The sequence below is a fragment of the Protomyctophum parallelum genome (assembly GCF_964188405.1).
Source record: "Protomyctophum parallelum genome assembly, chromosome: 6".
Classification (NCBI taxonomy): Eukaryota; Metazoa; Chordata; class Actinopteri; order Myctophiformes; family Myctophidae; genus Protomyctophum; species Protomyctophum parallelum.
In genome coordinates, this window is record NC_139701.1 from 13,451,379 (window position 1) to 13,464,649 (window position 13,271).

The 13,271-nt window shown below is 42.7% G+C and overlaps 2 protein-coding genes across 9 annotated transcripts in view; one reads left to right on the forward strand and one right to left on the reverse strand.

Moving 5' to 3' along the window:
• LOC310860562 (guanine nucleotide-binding protein subunit alpha-11) overlaps window positions 1-3,745 on the reverse strand; it is a 49,610-nt gene extending 45,865 nt beyond the window's left edge. For all 5 annotated transcript variants that reach the window (XM_083767551.1, XM_083767548.1, XM_083767549.1 and 2 more), the window contains exon 1: window positions 2,444-3,745. In XM_083767551.1, coding sequence (XP_083623677.1) covers window positions 2,444-2,579 — 136 coding nt within the window. In that variant the 5' untranslated portion in view covers window positions 2,580-3,745. The remainder of the gene's footprint in view (window positions 1-2,443) is intronic.
• A 3,888-nt stretch (window positions 3,746-7,633) lies between these two features.
• gna15.1 (guanine nucleotide binding protein (G protein), alpha 15 (Gq class), tandem duplicate 1) overlaps window positions 7,634-13,271 on the forward strand; it is a 20,769-nt gene continuing 15,131 nt past the window's right edge. The window contains exons 1-4 of one of the 4 annotated variants that reach the window (XM_083767543.1): window positions 7,634-7,917; window positions 8,266-8,282; window positions 8,466-8,627; window positions 12,565-12,749. In XM_083767543.1, the coding sequence (XP_083623669.1) occupies window positions 8,477-8,627; window positions 12,565-12,749 (336 nt within the window). In that variant the 5' untranslated portion in view covers window positions 7,634-7,917; window positions 8,266-8,282; window positions 8,466-8,476. The remainder of the gene's footprint in view (window positions 7,918-8,265; window positions 8,283-8,465; window positions 8,628-12,564; window positions 12,750-13,271) is intronic. The other 3 variants (XM_083767542.1, XM_083767541.1, XM_083767540.1) reach the window with 3 other exon arrangements.

Below are 13,271 nucleotides of genomic sequence, written 5' to 3' on the forward strand. Positions count from 1 at the left end.
GTTACCATTCATTAAGCCTGAAAATGAGTCTGGAGGGCAATGGGCATAGCCTAGTCTCTAGAAACCCATAATTCCCCAGCAAAAGCCACCTCTGGTCTAGACTCTGCATCAGCCTTTTTAACCACTTGAACCCTAGCATCCCTATTTCGCAGTGAATCTTCAGCAAACATCGCAGATTAGTGGTTTGGCCATTTCTGCCAAAGAATGGTATAGAGAGAAAAAAGACGGGCAGGGCTTGACATTAAGGCTTGTCCTGTTGTCCGGGACAAGTAATAAATATTTCCGGACAAGTGCATTAAAATTGTACTTGTCCGTTGGACAAGTGACGCTTGGTTTCACTTTTTCTGTGACGCTCCTATGTACAGTAGCTCCTGTCCTCATCGCTGACAGAGAATGTTGTGAATCTTGTGGAAAACACATTTTGTGCCAGAACTTGGAAACTAGGACTATACCTATTTTCACCATGCTATATCCCTTAAACATAAACTTCTTTGCTTTTTATTTTTGCTATTTTGAAATTGTTCAACTAGCCAAAAATTCAAAATAATAAAAAAGGCAAAGACGTTTAGGGATAAGAGGTATAGCAATAGCAAAAGTGCACGCGAGGTTAGGTGCGTCTTCTCTTAAATGTAGGGGGGGGGGGGATTTTATCGTGTATGCACGACTTTGCACGTTCCGTTCCTGCGCGTGCACGTCACAATTTGTTTGGGTACCACGGTGTGGTACTGCGTTCTACGACCATGACACCACTGGTAAAACCCTTTGTCTGATTATCCACCTGATCCAGATTAGATCCAGATTAAGTTATATGGTTTTAAGTCATAACTGGCTTACAAACAAATCCAATTACCACCAGTCAGCAAGTCAGACGATTAAACAACAGTCTTTAGTCCGGCAGCCGGGGTTGTGGGGTGGGAAATTTGGTATATAGTTTTTTTTATTGGCCTAAATTTCCCTCCATTGTAAATATGCAACAGTGCCCCTTTTGCCAATTACAATGGAGGGAAATCCAAGATGGATGCCAGATTCCGAGACGGAGTGGATTAAAATACTTTTTTTATTGAAAACTACGGGGGTACGGGTTGTGATTGCTTAGCCTACCCTAATCGGACAAGTGGGGCAGCAGGGAAAGCACCTTAATTTTTGCATTTGTACACGTTAAGAGTTGCTCTGAGGCAAAGCTTCCTGCTTAGACTCTCGTAGAGAGTGATGATGTCAGAATCGATGAATACGTCTATGAGAGTCTAAATCTTAGGCTAGCCTACTTGTCTATACTGTATACATTGAGAGAAAAGTACTGCCGTAGCAGACAACCCGCAGCACTCCAGGTTCAAACAAAATCCTTCTAGGTGCAAGGCTCGGAGATATAAGTTGAGGTGAACGCTGAGGAAGGCCATACAGGCCAAAACGCGTACGTTTTCATTCTCAGAGGTAAATAAAATAATGTAAAAGGACATACAATGAGTGCTGGCATATACTGTATACATGCATTCATGAATCCACTTGCTGACTGGCTGTCGGTATTGAGCATTTTTTTATAGGGGTTTATATGTGACCATACCATTGACATCCTATATAAAGGCAAAAATTACAACATTTCATTATGCTTTAAACAAAAGAAGCCTGACGGCTGCCGGACTACTTCACTTCACTTCAAATCATCAATACTACAGTTAAGCACAGAACTTCTAAACAGAATCCACTGGAATGCCAGGTCAAATTCAAACTTTCAATTGTGCTTGCCTTGCTTCACAGCTGTGCTGGTCAGAATGGAAACGTTTTCATGGTTCTGTGAGATGTTGCAAAGGCCTTGCTGAAATGTGGTTCCAATTCCAAACATCAATGAACTGTGGTAAAACGTTTCTTTAAAAAAAGAAACCCACAAAAATGACTCCATAGGCTGCAACCCTATAAAGAAAAACTTCAAGTTCCTCATCGAGAAAGAATAAGGAGTGAATTGGATGTCCCCTCTCTTTCTTATCCTATGAGAAGCTAACTGTACTACAAACATGTCACTGTCAGTGTCAATTGGCTTTTAAGACAGCCCTGGAGGGTGCATGAGGACATCCCAAACGTTGGCAAAGCTCTAGATATCTTAATTGACGTTTCAAATGACAGAACATTCAAATCATACTTCATACTTAACCTTATAAAGCAGCAATAATTTAAAGGCGTTTTGCATCATGCATATGACTCAGTCATGCATTTAAAAATAAAGCGTTTTCTACTTTCTTTTTTTTTTTAATATGAAACTTTATTGAAAGGAGCCAATGGTTTTGCATGTTATAACATTTATGGAAACGGCGAGGTTACCAACCAGGGGTATTCTACTGAATAGGCCCACTACTACTGCAAATTGCAATGCTGAAAATGAATCGGCAACGGCAATACATTCATGGTCATGAGGAGGGGGAGATGGAGACGGGGGGGAGATAAGACGTACCCAGTAAAAGAAGTTTCAGCTCCCTTCTGGCATCTCTCTTGTCTCGCCGTAGTTGTTTTTCGATCTCGGAGTTGATCCGTTTGGACTCCTTCGCCTCCTCGCTCAGGCAACAAGCCATCATGGATTCTAAAGTCATCACCGCAGCGAGCCAGTCTTACATAGGGAGCCTGCCGGGGGCCGGGGCTACACCTTATTACGTAAAGTAACAGATGTGTATAAACACAACGTTTCTTTGCGAGATGGATGGCGAAATCGAGTCGTTTTCCCCACAAGGTTTCCCGGCGAATGCCGACTCCAGCAGTCCAGTCCAGGGCTTGGGTGCTTTGGTGCGAAATGTGGCCTTCCTTCCTTGTCGATGATGATGCCTGGCCTGGGGCCGCCGCTGTCAAACACTGACAGCTTCAGTGGAAGGCTTGTGCGCTGCGTAAATCTCCAAGCTAAACGTTCCAGTGGATGACAGTCACCTGTAGGAACTCGATTCCTACGTCCCCAAATAAAACACCGCGTCCAATTAAGAAGCCACGTTAGTGTCGGGACTCATGGGTAGCTGATTTTTTTTTTTTTTGCCTTTTGATGAACCCCAGTATCCCTAACTAGCCGGTTAGCCTGTCGGCCCAGTTCACGTATAAACGCATCAAAATACGCTGTATGGAACGTTTAAAATGACAAACTACGAGCTCCGGTCCCAACGGGACATACTTGGCTGCCACTGTCCACACATCGGTACAAACCCCCCCAGATAACACGCCCGAAAGAACCAAAACCAACACACACACACGCGCGGCGACAAAGACCCGGCCGTCCAACCGCCCATCAGCTGCCTAAATGAGCCGACAAGCTCATCGCGTATGTCCGGGAAAACGTGCGAGAGTCCTCCCGGTGGTAAAGCAGCCACGCTCCTCGGTGAAAACGTTACTCAAGCAAGCAGAGGACAGTCTGGATGGAGGCACCCTGCTGGCTAGCTCGTTAGCTTAGCTAGCCATCACTGATGTTGCAGAGGCTCAGCTGGATAGTTAGCTACACTGTCCAGTTTGGCATAAGACAAGACCCCCCATCACATCACATTGGTGCTGAATGATGATGATCTCCAAAACACGTCATCCGGGTCAAATAATTAAAACTCCACTGTCAGACAGCCAGCTCAATGCGTCCAGGGTTATTATTATAATAGTCCGTTGCGTGTATTTATTTATTGTTTTATTTTTCCTTTTTTGTATTTTTTTAATAATGTGAGTGTGTTGAGCTCGCGCGCGTCACCCACTCATCATATCAGCGCCGCGGTGATGAACACACTGATGCTTCGATGAGCTGACGCCTGGAACACATAAGGCGAGTGACAGTGGGAATGCCAATGAGAAGACAGAATGGGGGCGTCTTTCTTTGGGGAGGTTTGTTGTGTAAAGTTTGCGTGAGGGGAAGTGAAGTCTTTCTTTCGGAGGAAGGCGTGTCAACGACGACGCAGGCAGAAATATGACTGGATGGACAACGCCCATCCCCTGGCTGTCAAAAGCAGCGACGTTCAGCTCAAAGCCAGCCTGTCACTGTCGGCGCGTCACCAGTGCCCACTAGTGCCGCCACCACCACCAGTTACGATATGTTATCGTTATCCTACGATGAATAATATAAAATAATGGTGACTTTTAACAAAGACAGCGGTTTCTAACGTTGTTCATCACCGTAATATAATAAATTATAATAAGACCAGTAGACTACATTATTATTAATAATGTAGTCTGGTGGACTGGTGGTGGACTGTGGGCTCCTGCTGCGCTTTTCTTTGGCAGATTAGAAAAGTCATATTAGTGTGCCGGGTGACATCCTGTGGATATTTTGTGTAATTGCAATTGATTGATTGATTGAAATATTTATTAACAGTTTGCAGAATTACAGTACATTTCAAGCACAAACTCAATACAAAGACTGTTAACTGTGAGTGGACGACCCAATTAAGCATTACACTTGTTTACAAGAGTTGTTCAATTCATCAAAACATTTTAGAGACATACAAAATAACACTTCTATATAGTCAAAGAACAGAACAGGAATTCATCATAAAGGAGGTAAAAAGGGAAAAGAAACATATACAGTGAGGGGGAAAAGGGGTGGGCGGTGGGGGGTGGGGAGATTCAGATTTTACGGGGGCCAGTTTCGAATTGCAGCCGTCCATAGGTGCCATTTGAGAGCGGTTTTGAAGGAGTCAAGGGATTTGCATGTCTTAATGACTGTTGGTAGGGCGTTCCACTTTTTGGTGGCATAGGAGTGAAAAGAATTTAGTCCCTTGTTTGTGCTGAATCTGGGTTGTACATGGTTCGTTGCACTCCCTCTGGTGTAGACTTCGTTAACATATATAAGTATCTAGACACATAGGTACAGGTATCTTGGTGGTGTAGCCTACCCAGTCAAATAAATCTATTACAATTGATGAACTTTAAAAACTATTGTCATTTTATTCTTTAGTAGTAGTAATAGTAATAGTAATAGTAATAGTAATAGTAACAGTAACAGTAATAGTAATAGTAGTAATAGTAGTAATAGTAGTAGTAGTAGTAGTAGTAGTAGTAGTAGTAATAGGCTATTATTATTATGTTCTGTGAGGGGCGATGGTGACACTGGTGAGGGTGTGGAGATGAGACAGTTGTGATTAGCCTAGTGATGATGGAAATGACCGACAGTGGACAAAGTACTTACTCAACCCCAGTAGGCCTATACTCGAGTCAAAATATAGATAGGCCTACTCCTATTCTAGTATTATTAGATTAGCCTGGAATTATTACATTAGTGGAAGTTGCTCAGTCAAATTTGTACTTAAGTTAAAGATGGAGTGCCATGATTTTTCCCCCGCCTAAAACATGATAATCAGGTACTATGATTATACTAGGAGGAAGATTTCTCTCCAAAAAAGTGTACAGAAATTGTTAAAATTATGTTTTTATGTGGCCACACCCACCAGTTCATTAAGCATGCCTGGTTTTCACCATAGCACCACCCACCTGAAGTTAAAGCCTCGCTCACAGCTGTTGTTGTATGATAATGTGGGAGGGGTTAGGGTTATGATGTCACTAAAATTATGTTATTTCGTTTGGGCCTTTTGACTCAAAGGCTTTCGCTGTCAGGAAGAAACCAAGAATACACAGGGAAGACATATTTGAATATTATAACCATACCTGTGGGTCTATTAGAGTAATGTTAACTCCATAGACACATACAAAACAGTACTGGAGTACTTGCTTTTAAAAATTAAAAAGCCACATGCTTTAAAAACACACATGGGTATTCAATCACCATTCAGAAGTAGGCCTACAAATTATACGTACGGTACATAGTCACTTTAATATCAATGCATTGCTTCATTGAAATGTACACATTTTTCAAAAGAAAAGTCAAATATTTTCCAGAAATCTTCAAAAAATATCAATAATAGTGAAAATAGCATATAAAGCTGCATTGCTATGCAACACATTGTGGGCTTGTACCCAGGGGTCCTTGAGGGTTTTCGAGGGTGGGGTCCACAACAGCTCTATAATTACGCTTAATCCTATTTTATGCATCAGCTTTCAAAAATCTACAAGCTCACGGCAAACGTTTTGGAGGCAAAAAAACACTTGACAAATTGTGAAACATTTTGAATACAAATCTTCTCTTATGGGGTCCAAACATATTATATTTCATGACAGATTGACAGTCCTTGACAAGATTTAGTTTTTCTTTTTACAACACAAACAAACACAAACAAAAAAGTTAACAACAAATTAACATCAGAGCTTGGGGGGGATTTGATCCCTTCTATATTTGCCCCTGTGTGTGTGTGTGTGTGTGTGTGTGTGTGTGTGTGTGTGTGTGTGTGTGTGTGTGTGTGTGTGTGTGTGTGTGTGTGTGTGTGTGTGTGTGCCTATATATATATATATATATATATATATATATATATATATATATATATATAAAGTTACACATTTTTCTGTCAATTTAAAAATGGCAAAGTAACTCATGGGTGGTGGTATGTGGGTACATTTGTAAAAGTGTCAGATTAATCATCAAGCCTCCCCTATTTCCCACTGTAGCCTACAAGGGACAAAGTCTCCACTCTCTTCCTCCTGCTAATGACATTTTTCTCCCAGAATCATTATAAGAGTAAGGACCCACCTGTGCCAGTAGGCTACTGCTAGCCTAAATGTCCTGTACACCCATTTTTATCACCAATTCTGTAAATTGTTTTTAATAACTTTCCTTCTCCCTCCCGCCTGTCTCCTTTCTATTCTTTTCCAATTCACATTGCATCTTGGCTCAACTCTCATTCTGTTTCCTTGCCCCCCTCTCTCTTTTGAAAGTTAACAGCAAGTATTATTAACAGTGCAGACACTCCAGACAGTATGGTAGGCCTCTCTCTCTCTCTCTCTCTCTCTCTCTCTCTCTCTCTCTCTCTCTCTCTCTCTCTCTCTCTCTCTCTCTCTCTCTCTCTCTCTCTCTCTCTCTCTCTCTCTCTCTCTCTCTCTCTCTCTCCTCCCCCCCCCCCCCAGCTGTGGCTCACTGAGTCACCGTGTTCCCATGGCAATGTGGAGCACGGCCGGGCCATCTTAATTTCTGTTGAGACCTGTTGGGAGTGCGCGCGTTAGGAGTCCATGGAAATCTTGCCAGACCGGTTCTACTGGCCAGGACAAAAGATTCACATCCAACGAGCTGTAGAGAGGGGAAGGAGTGACAAATACCTGTTGTGCACCTCGACGACTCACCTGATTTAAAACTAATTCGTTATAGGCTAGGCTACGCCTTATTGAACTGATCTCAAACGTGGACTGGATATGCAGTAATGTAGGCTATTCTGTAACATTAAAGCTTATTGTTGGGTAGAGGACGACGTCACGTAAACCTAAACCCATGTTGTTCATAGGCAGTTTCGAGAAGCCAACACACATCCTATTCCTGACCACTTTTCCGACAGGCCTTATATAATTCTAAAATAAATCTGAAACTGTGTCCCTTGTTGCCTTGTGTGATTTATCGCTCCCCTTTTACTAAAAGTTTAGTAGGCTACACTTGTTGTATAACCTCTGCAGAGAGAGAAGACTCTCCCTGAAACATGAGGCTATGGGGTTACTGCAGCAGGCAGGCCCAACAGAGGGATGGCTCATTCGAAACTTTATCCGCGGCGCAGCGCACGGAGTCACTCAAGGCGCATTCCAGAGTGTTTTCATTTCGCCACCTACATACTGTGCATATTCCACCGCACACGGCACACGTAGGCTATTGACCAGGCTATAGAGGAGCAGGTTGTTAGTAATTAGTTTGACTTGAAAAGTATTTCAGATTAATTCGTAAAGTAGCCTAGGCTAGGCAAGGCTAGATATAGTTCTTTGCGTTTACGCAAGAGCATTTGCGCCGGTGGATTGGTGCCAGTCTACGCGCTTAGAAATGGACGGCGAAAGGCAATCAAAGTCGGGCTCTGCGTGTTTTCAAGGAGTATGACGAACTGATTTAAGGTAGGCTTAACACTTGAAACAAAATGTAATTGTATAGCAGACGTTTAGAACGTATATAGCCTGCCCTATAGTCTACTCTACGCTTTTGTTTACATATGGTTTTCTTTTCCCTTATCAACGATGATGGGAAAAGTTCGCTATAGACTACCTGTGAGGAATAATATAGCCTATAGGCAGTCTATCATATAGGCTGCAAAAAAACTTTACCGCTTACAAATTGGATTTAAAGTAAGCTTAGTGTAGGCCTACTTTGGGCTATTTTTCAGTGCTGACTAACATGACCTTTCCATTGAATCCCTGCGTAGGCTATGGCTTTTCAATTGGTTATGTTTTGTTTTCCATATCCAGAATCGGGGGATTTCCAGGTGACAGCAGGCGGGTACCAGGCCGTGTGGTTACCGTAAAAGAAATTATATAAGCGATAGTGAATCAATGACAGATGAGACAAAACGTGTGTGTGTGTGTGTGTGTGTGTGTGTGTGTGTGTGTGTGTGTGTGTGTGTGTGTGTGTGTGTGTGTGTGTGTGTGTGTGTGTGTGTGTCTTTCAGCAGAGTTTCCCATGGAGTGCTGCCTGCGATGGTGCCAACGCACCTGCCTCTGTTTCCTGACCGAGGAGGAGAGGAACACTATAGCGGTGGACAAAGAGATCCAGAGACTTCTCAGAGATCAGAAAAAGAGAGAGCGGAGAGAAATCAAAGTTCTCCTCCTAGGTTGGTCATTTCTATACCTATACCAGGTTGCTTTGAGGCATTCCGAGATGCCATATAATAAGAATGATCTATTAATAAATGCAAATGATGCTGCGTGCAATTAAAGTGTAGTGTGATGAAAGGACTACTGGAAGACAATACAATAACATTTGGTCAGATTAAATATGATTGATTGAAAAAACGTTATTAACAGTTTGCAGAATAAGAATAAGAAAGTATAGTGCAATCACATGGTCTGCCAAGAGGATTAAAAACTCAAGAAAGCACTAAGGCTTTCCATTGGTGTGTTCCATTTTCAATTCATCAGAACATTTAATGACATACACATATATATACAGCACTATGATGAAAAAAAACATCATAGGCTATAAATGGTTATTAATTAACAGAGAGGGGGCTTTGACTTTTTTATTTTTTTTACTGGGTCCAGTTTCGAATTGCAGGCAGTAAGTGCCCGTAAGTGCTCTCTGACTTACTGATGTGTAAGGTATGTGAGCAGAAGGAGTGGGGTGGGGCGACAACCGACAGAGGGTGAGGCTCACGATATGAAATTTAAAGAACCTATTTACTCACAAGCCAAGAACGAAAACTATGTGAAGCATGCCATTGTGTACAGTATGTCAGATAATAAGTCAGATAATAGCCTTGCTGCCATACCTCAGACTAAACAAATGACAGGGAAATGTTTCATAGAAATACGTATATATTCAGTCAATGCTATTAATTAGTACACAGCAACACCATTACTGGTCAGTTGTTTACACGTTCAGAGTTAAATCAATACACAGGATTGTGTTGTGTATACAGCATCAGTGTGTATATAGCAAAGTCAATGTTACAGCCATTTCACAAATGCATAGGCCTATTTAAATAAACTAAAATTACTTTCTTTGTCAAATTAATGCATGAATTTTGGTTCAAATGATATGAATGCTTTAATGAGTAACCAAAGAGACTATAAGCAACTTAATGCAATGGTTTTAACTTTTAACCACACACACACACACACACACACACACACACATGCACACACACACACACACACACACATGCACACACACACGCACACATGCACACATGCACACACGCACCAGGCAGAGTCAGGTTAACACCAGCATCCCTATTAATAGGCAAACATTCATCAAAAAGAGATAACTGTACTAGTTCTGCATAGTGAATCAGAGGAATACGAGACTGCTCGCCCCTTTACCAACTGGCCCCGGCGATTTAAAAAAATGTAGTTAACAGTTAATTTAGTATTATTTCCCTCCCTCTCTGAAATCTGAAATGATCTTGTAAACAGATTTATTTGATTGCATAGTAGTCGATCTCTATACGTCTCATGTGACAAAGAACAACATGTCACAGAGACGGTGACTGCTTAATTGAGTTAATTTAGGACCTTCTAGCAGTTCATTTAGTGTTATTAATCACATTTCTTCCTTGTAGCCCACGTTTTGTAATGGCATCATCATGCTATTATGTCCGTGGATATACAGAGTGAACTTAACAATGATAAATTAATATGATAATACCTTTTAAATAATCACAAACATGAACTAGAAAAAGTGCCCTTCCGGGCACAGGTCTCCACCAGGTTATCCACAGATCCGTGCAGTTAGAGGTAAAAACACTTTTCGGCCAGTTATAGCGCCACCTTGAGGCTGAGTTGTAATTGTTCATGTGGCATTTCGTCCTCGGCCTAGTGGGAATGTGGGTGCACAATTTCACGGAAATCACGCGATGTGTTCATGATTTGCAGCATTTTGTTTGAAACTGAGCACTCCTGTGAACTTTGGAAGCCAATCTTAACCAATCAGGATGGAGTCTGATAAATCTGAAAGACCCGTTTCGTTGAATGGCTCTAGAGAGACTGTGTACCAATTTGCGTGATGTTTGGACAAAATCTGTAGGTGTACTGTGCAAAAACTTGTTTTGCACAAAGCGGCCTCCTGGTGGCGCTATAACAGGCCGTTCTGGAAAGTTTGGGGCAGAGGTTCATCGTTGGCATCCAGGGAGTGTGTGTGCAAAATATGGCATCGACCGGGTTAACGGTGGCCGAGATTAGCTGTTCACGGACACACGGACACACGGACGGACGGACGGACGGACACGCGGACGGACGGAGTGCAAAACATACTCTCCCCACATGCCTTCGGCCTGGTGGAGACAATTATGTTTGTTATTTACAGCTAGGTAGAGTAGTGGGGCGAGATGGAAAAGGGGCGAGCGTATACTTGTTACCTATCAGAGTCCCTTTGCCCAGCAGCGAGCATTAGCATGTGGATGAATTTGTCATCTCAGATGCACCGTCCATCCAGGCTATGGCCAATCATGGAGCCACACAGGACTCCAGTATTTACTATACAGTCTCTGTCCCCAACAACATCATTGGACAAGACTGGTGTCATATTGATGATGTCATAACACCTTTGTAACGTGCCACCCATAGCTACAGATTGTACAGGAACGTATTTGTATGGATGAGTCCAGAGATGACTGAACAGAACACTATACGCTCTGGCAGAGTAAACCAATGTGGTATCTATACTCACTGAACAGGACCATGAGGTCGAGGACCTTCAGGTGGCGTATATTCTTTCTACATCCGAGCATGGACATGGTAACGCCCCGCCTGCCTCTGATTGGCCTACCGCGCAAGGTTACTCCATGGTGGGAACTGGGAAATAAATAAATAATACAAGTCAAGTACGATATGTAATAGCTAAAGAATGACAGCTTGGCACGCGCGACAGCAACTTTTATTTTTGTAGAAGAGGTAAACTAATATTGTTTATGCCGTTGGCCTGTTTATTTGTATACATGTGTAAACTTTAAAGATTATTGTACTGTAAAAAAGTATATTTTCCCTTGATCTTTATTAGTATAATAATATTATTAGTTTAGTGTTAGTTGAGATTAATACACGATAATCAACACTAACACTTTAATTTAGAACACAGCCAAATCAAATCATAGTACACAGGCCTACGTGTAATATTAGTTTGCCTCTTCTACAAAAAATTAAGTTACAAATTACTGTTGCGTGTTGCCATTCTCTTGTACTTGTATTATTTCCAAATTCCCACCACGGAGTAGCCTTGCATCTCAGAGGACAGGCAAGACGGGCAGTGTCGGTAGGCCAATCAGAGGCAGGCGGGGCGTTACCATGTCTATGCTCGGACGTAGAAAGAATATACGCCTTGTAATCTATCTTGAGTCACCCTGGGCAAGACCTACGATGTAAAGAGTGTTGTGATTGGTCGGAAAATATCGTAACCGGGGGAAATACATCTGACGGATGTTCCGGAGGATACATCCGCCGAAAGCTTCTCTGCCTTACGTTGTGACCAGGCTTTTCTTTTCGGAGATAAGTAAGCCTGGGACCGAGGCTAATCTTGAGTAGGCAGATTCAACAATCAACAGTGTTTGTCACTACAACATGATATGAAAAGGAAAGTAGTCCATAGACTTAGCTGCCCATCATGGCGACATTTCTTTATTTTATTTATATAATTTTTATCCCACGATTTTGTAATGCATTTTTCACCCCTTTGTCAATTATCTAATGTGATCCTGGGCTCTACACACCCTCCGCCAACCTGGGGAGAGCAACGGACTTGAACTCATGCTTCCTTCATGCCTGAGTGTCCATGGCGACATTTCTGAAAGCCAGACGTTGGAGGGACTAGCGCCCCTCAAAAAAACATACTATAATGCAATTAGCCCTTCACTAAATCCCACCCCAAAAAGTAATTGTCCAATGCCAATCCAAATAGTTTAGCAAATGTTGCTATGAACAATGCAGGTCAAGCTTTCGCCACCTCATAGCTGTCAATGGTTTTTTGCATGGCTGTGTTGTTGAACATATACACAGCTTAAAGTGACTCCACAGCCGCAAAAAAACTAATCCCGACTTTCCTGTTTGTTCTTCCAGGCACCGGGGAGAGCGGTAAAACCACGTTCATACGACAGATGAGAATCATCCACGGGAGAGGCTTCTCAGAGGAAGAGAGGAAGGCCTTCGCCAAGTGTATCTACCAGAACATCTTTACTGCCGTCAAGGCTATGACAGGAGCCATGGCCTCCCTCAAAATCCCCTACGCCAACCCAGAGAACGAGGTTCAGCTCACACACACGCACGCACGCGCGCACGCACGCACACACACACACACACACACACACACACACACACACACACACACACACACACACACACACACACACACACACACACACACACACACACACACACACACACACACACACACACACACACACACACACACACACACACACACACACACACACACACACACACAGAGAGAGAGAGAGAGAGACCAACCTGGTTTTCGTCTTCTCTCCCTGCTTTCATCAAAGTCTGACAACTGTTTACATTTACACTCATGTTCCTCGCCTCCTCCCAATCTCTTCCTGTTCCCTCAGTCACTTAATGCTCGGCTCTGATAGACCTACTATATTTGTGCTTAAGGTGCAGTATTCTTTTTCACCCCCTTCTTTTGACCCCCTTTTTCGTTATGCCATTGAATTCATCCCCTCACACATATTTCGTGTGTTGTCACTGCTGTTGTATCCTATACCGAGTCACCTGCCAGTGAGGAGCCCCCACCGGGAGGACGTATA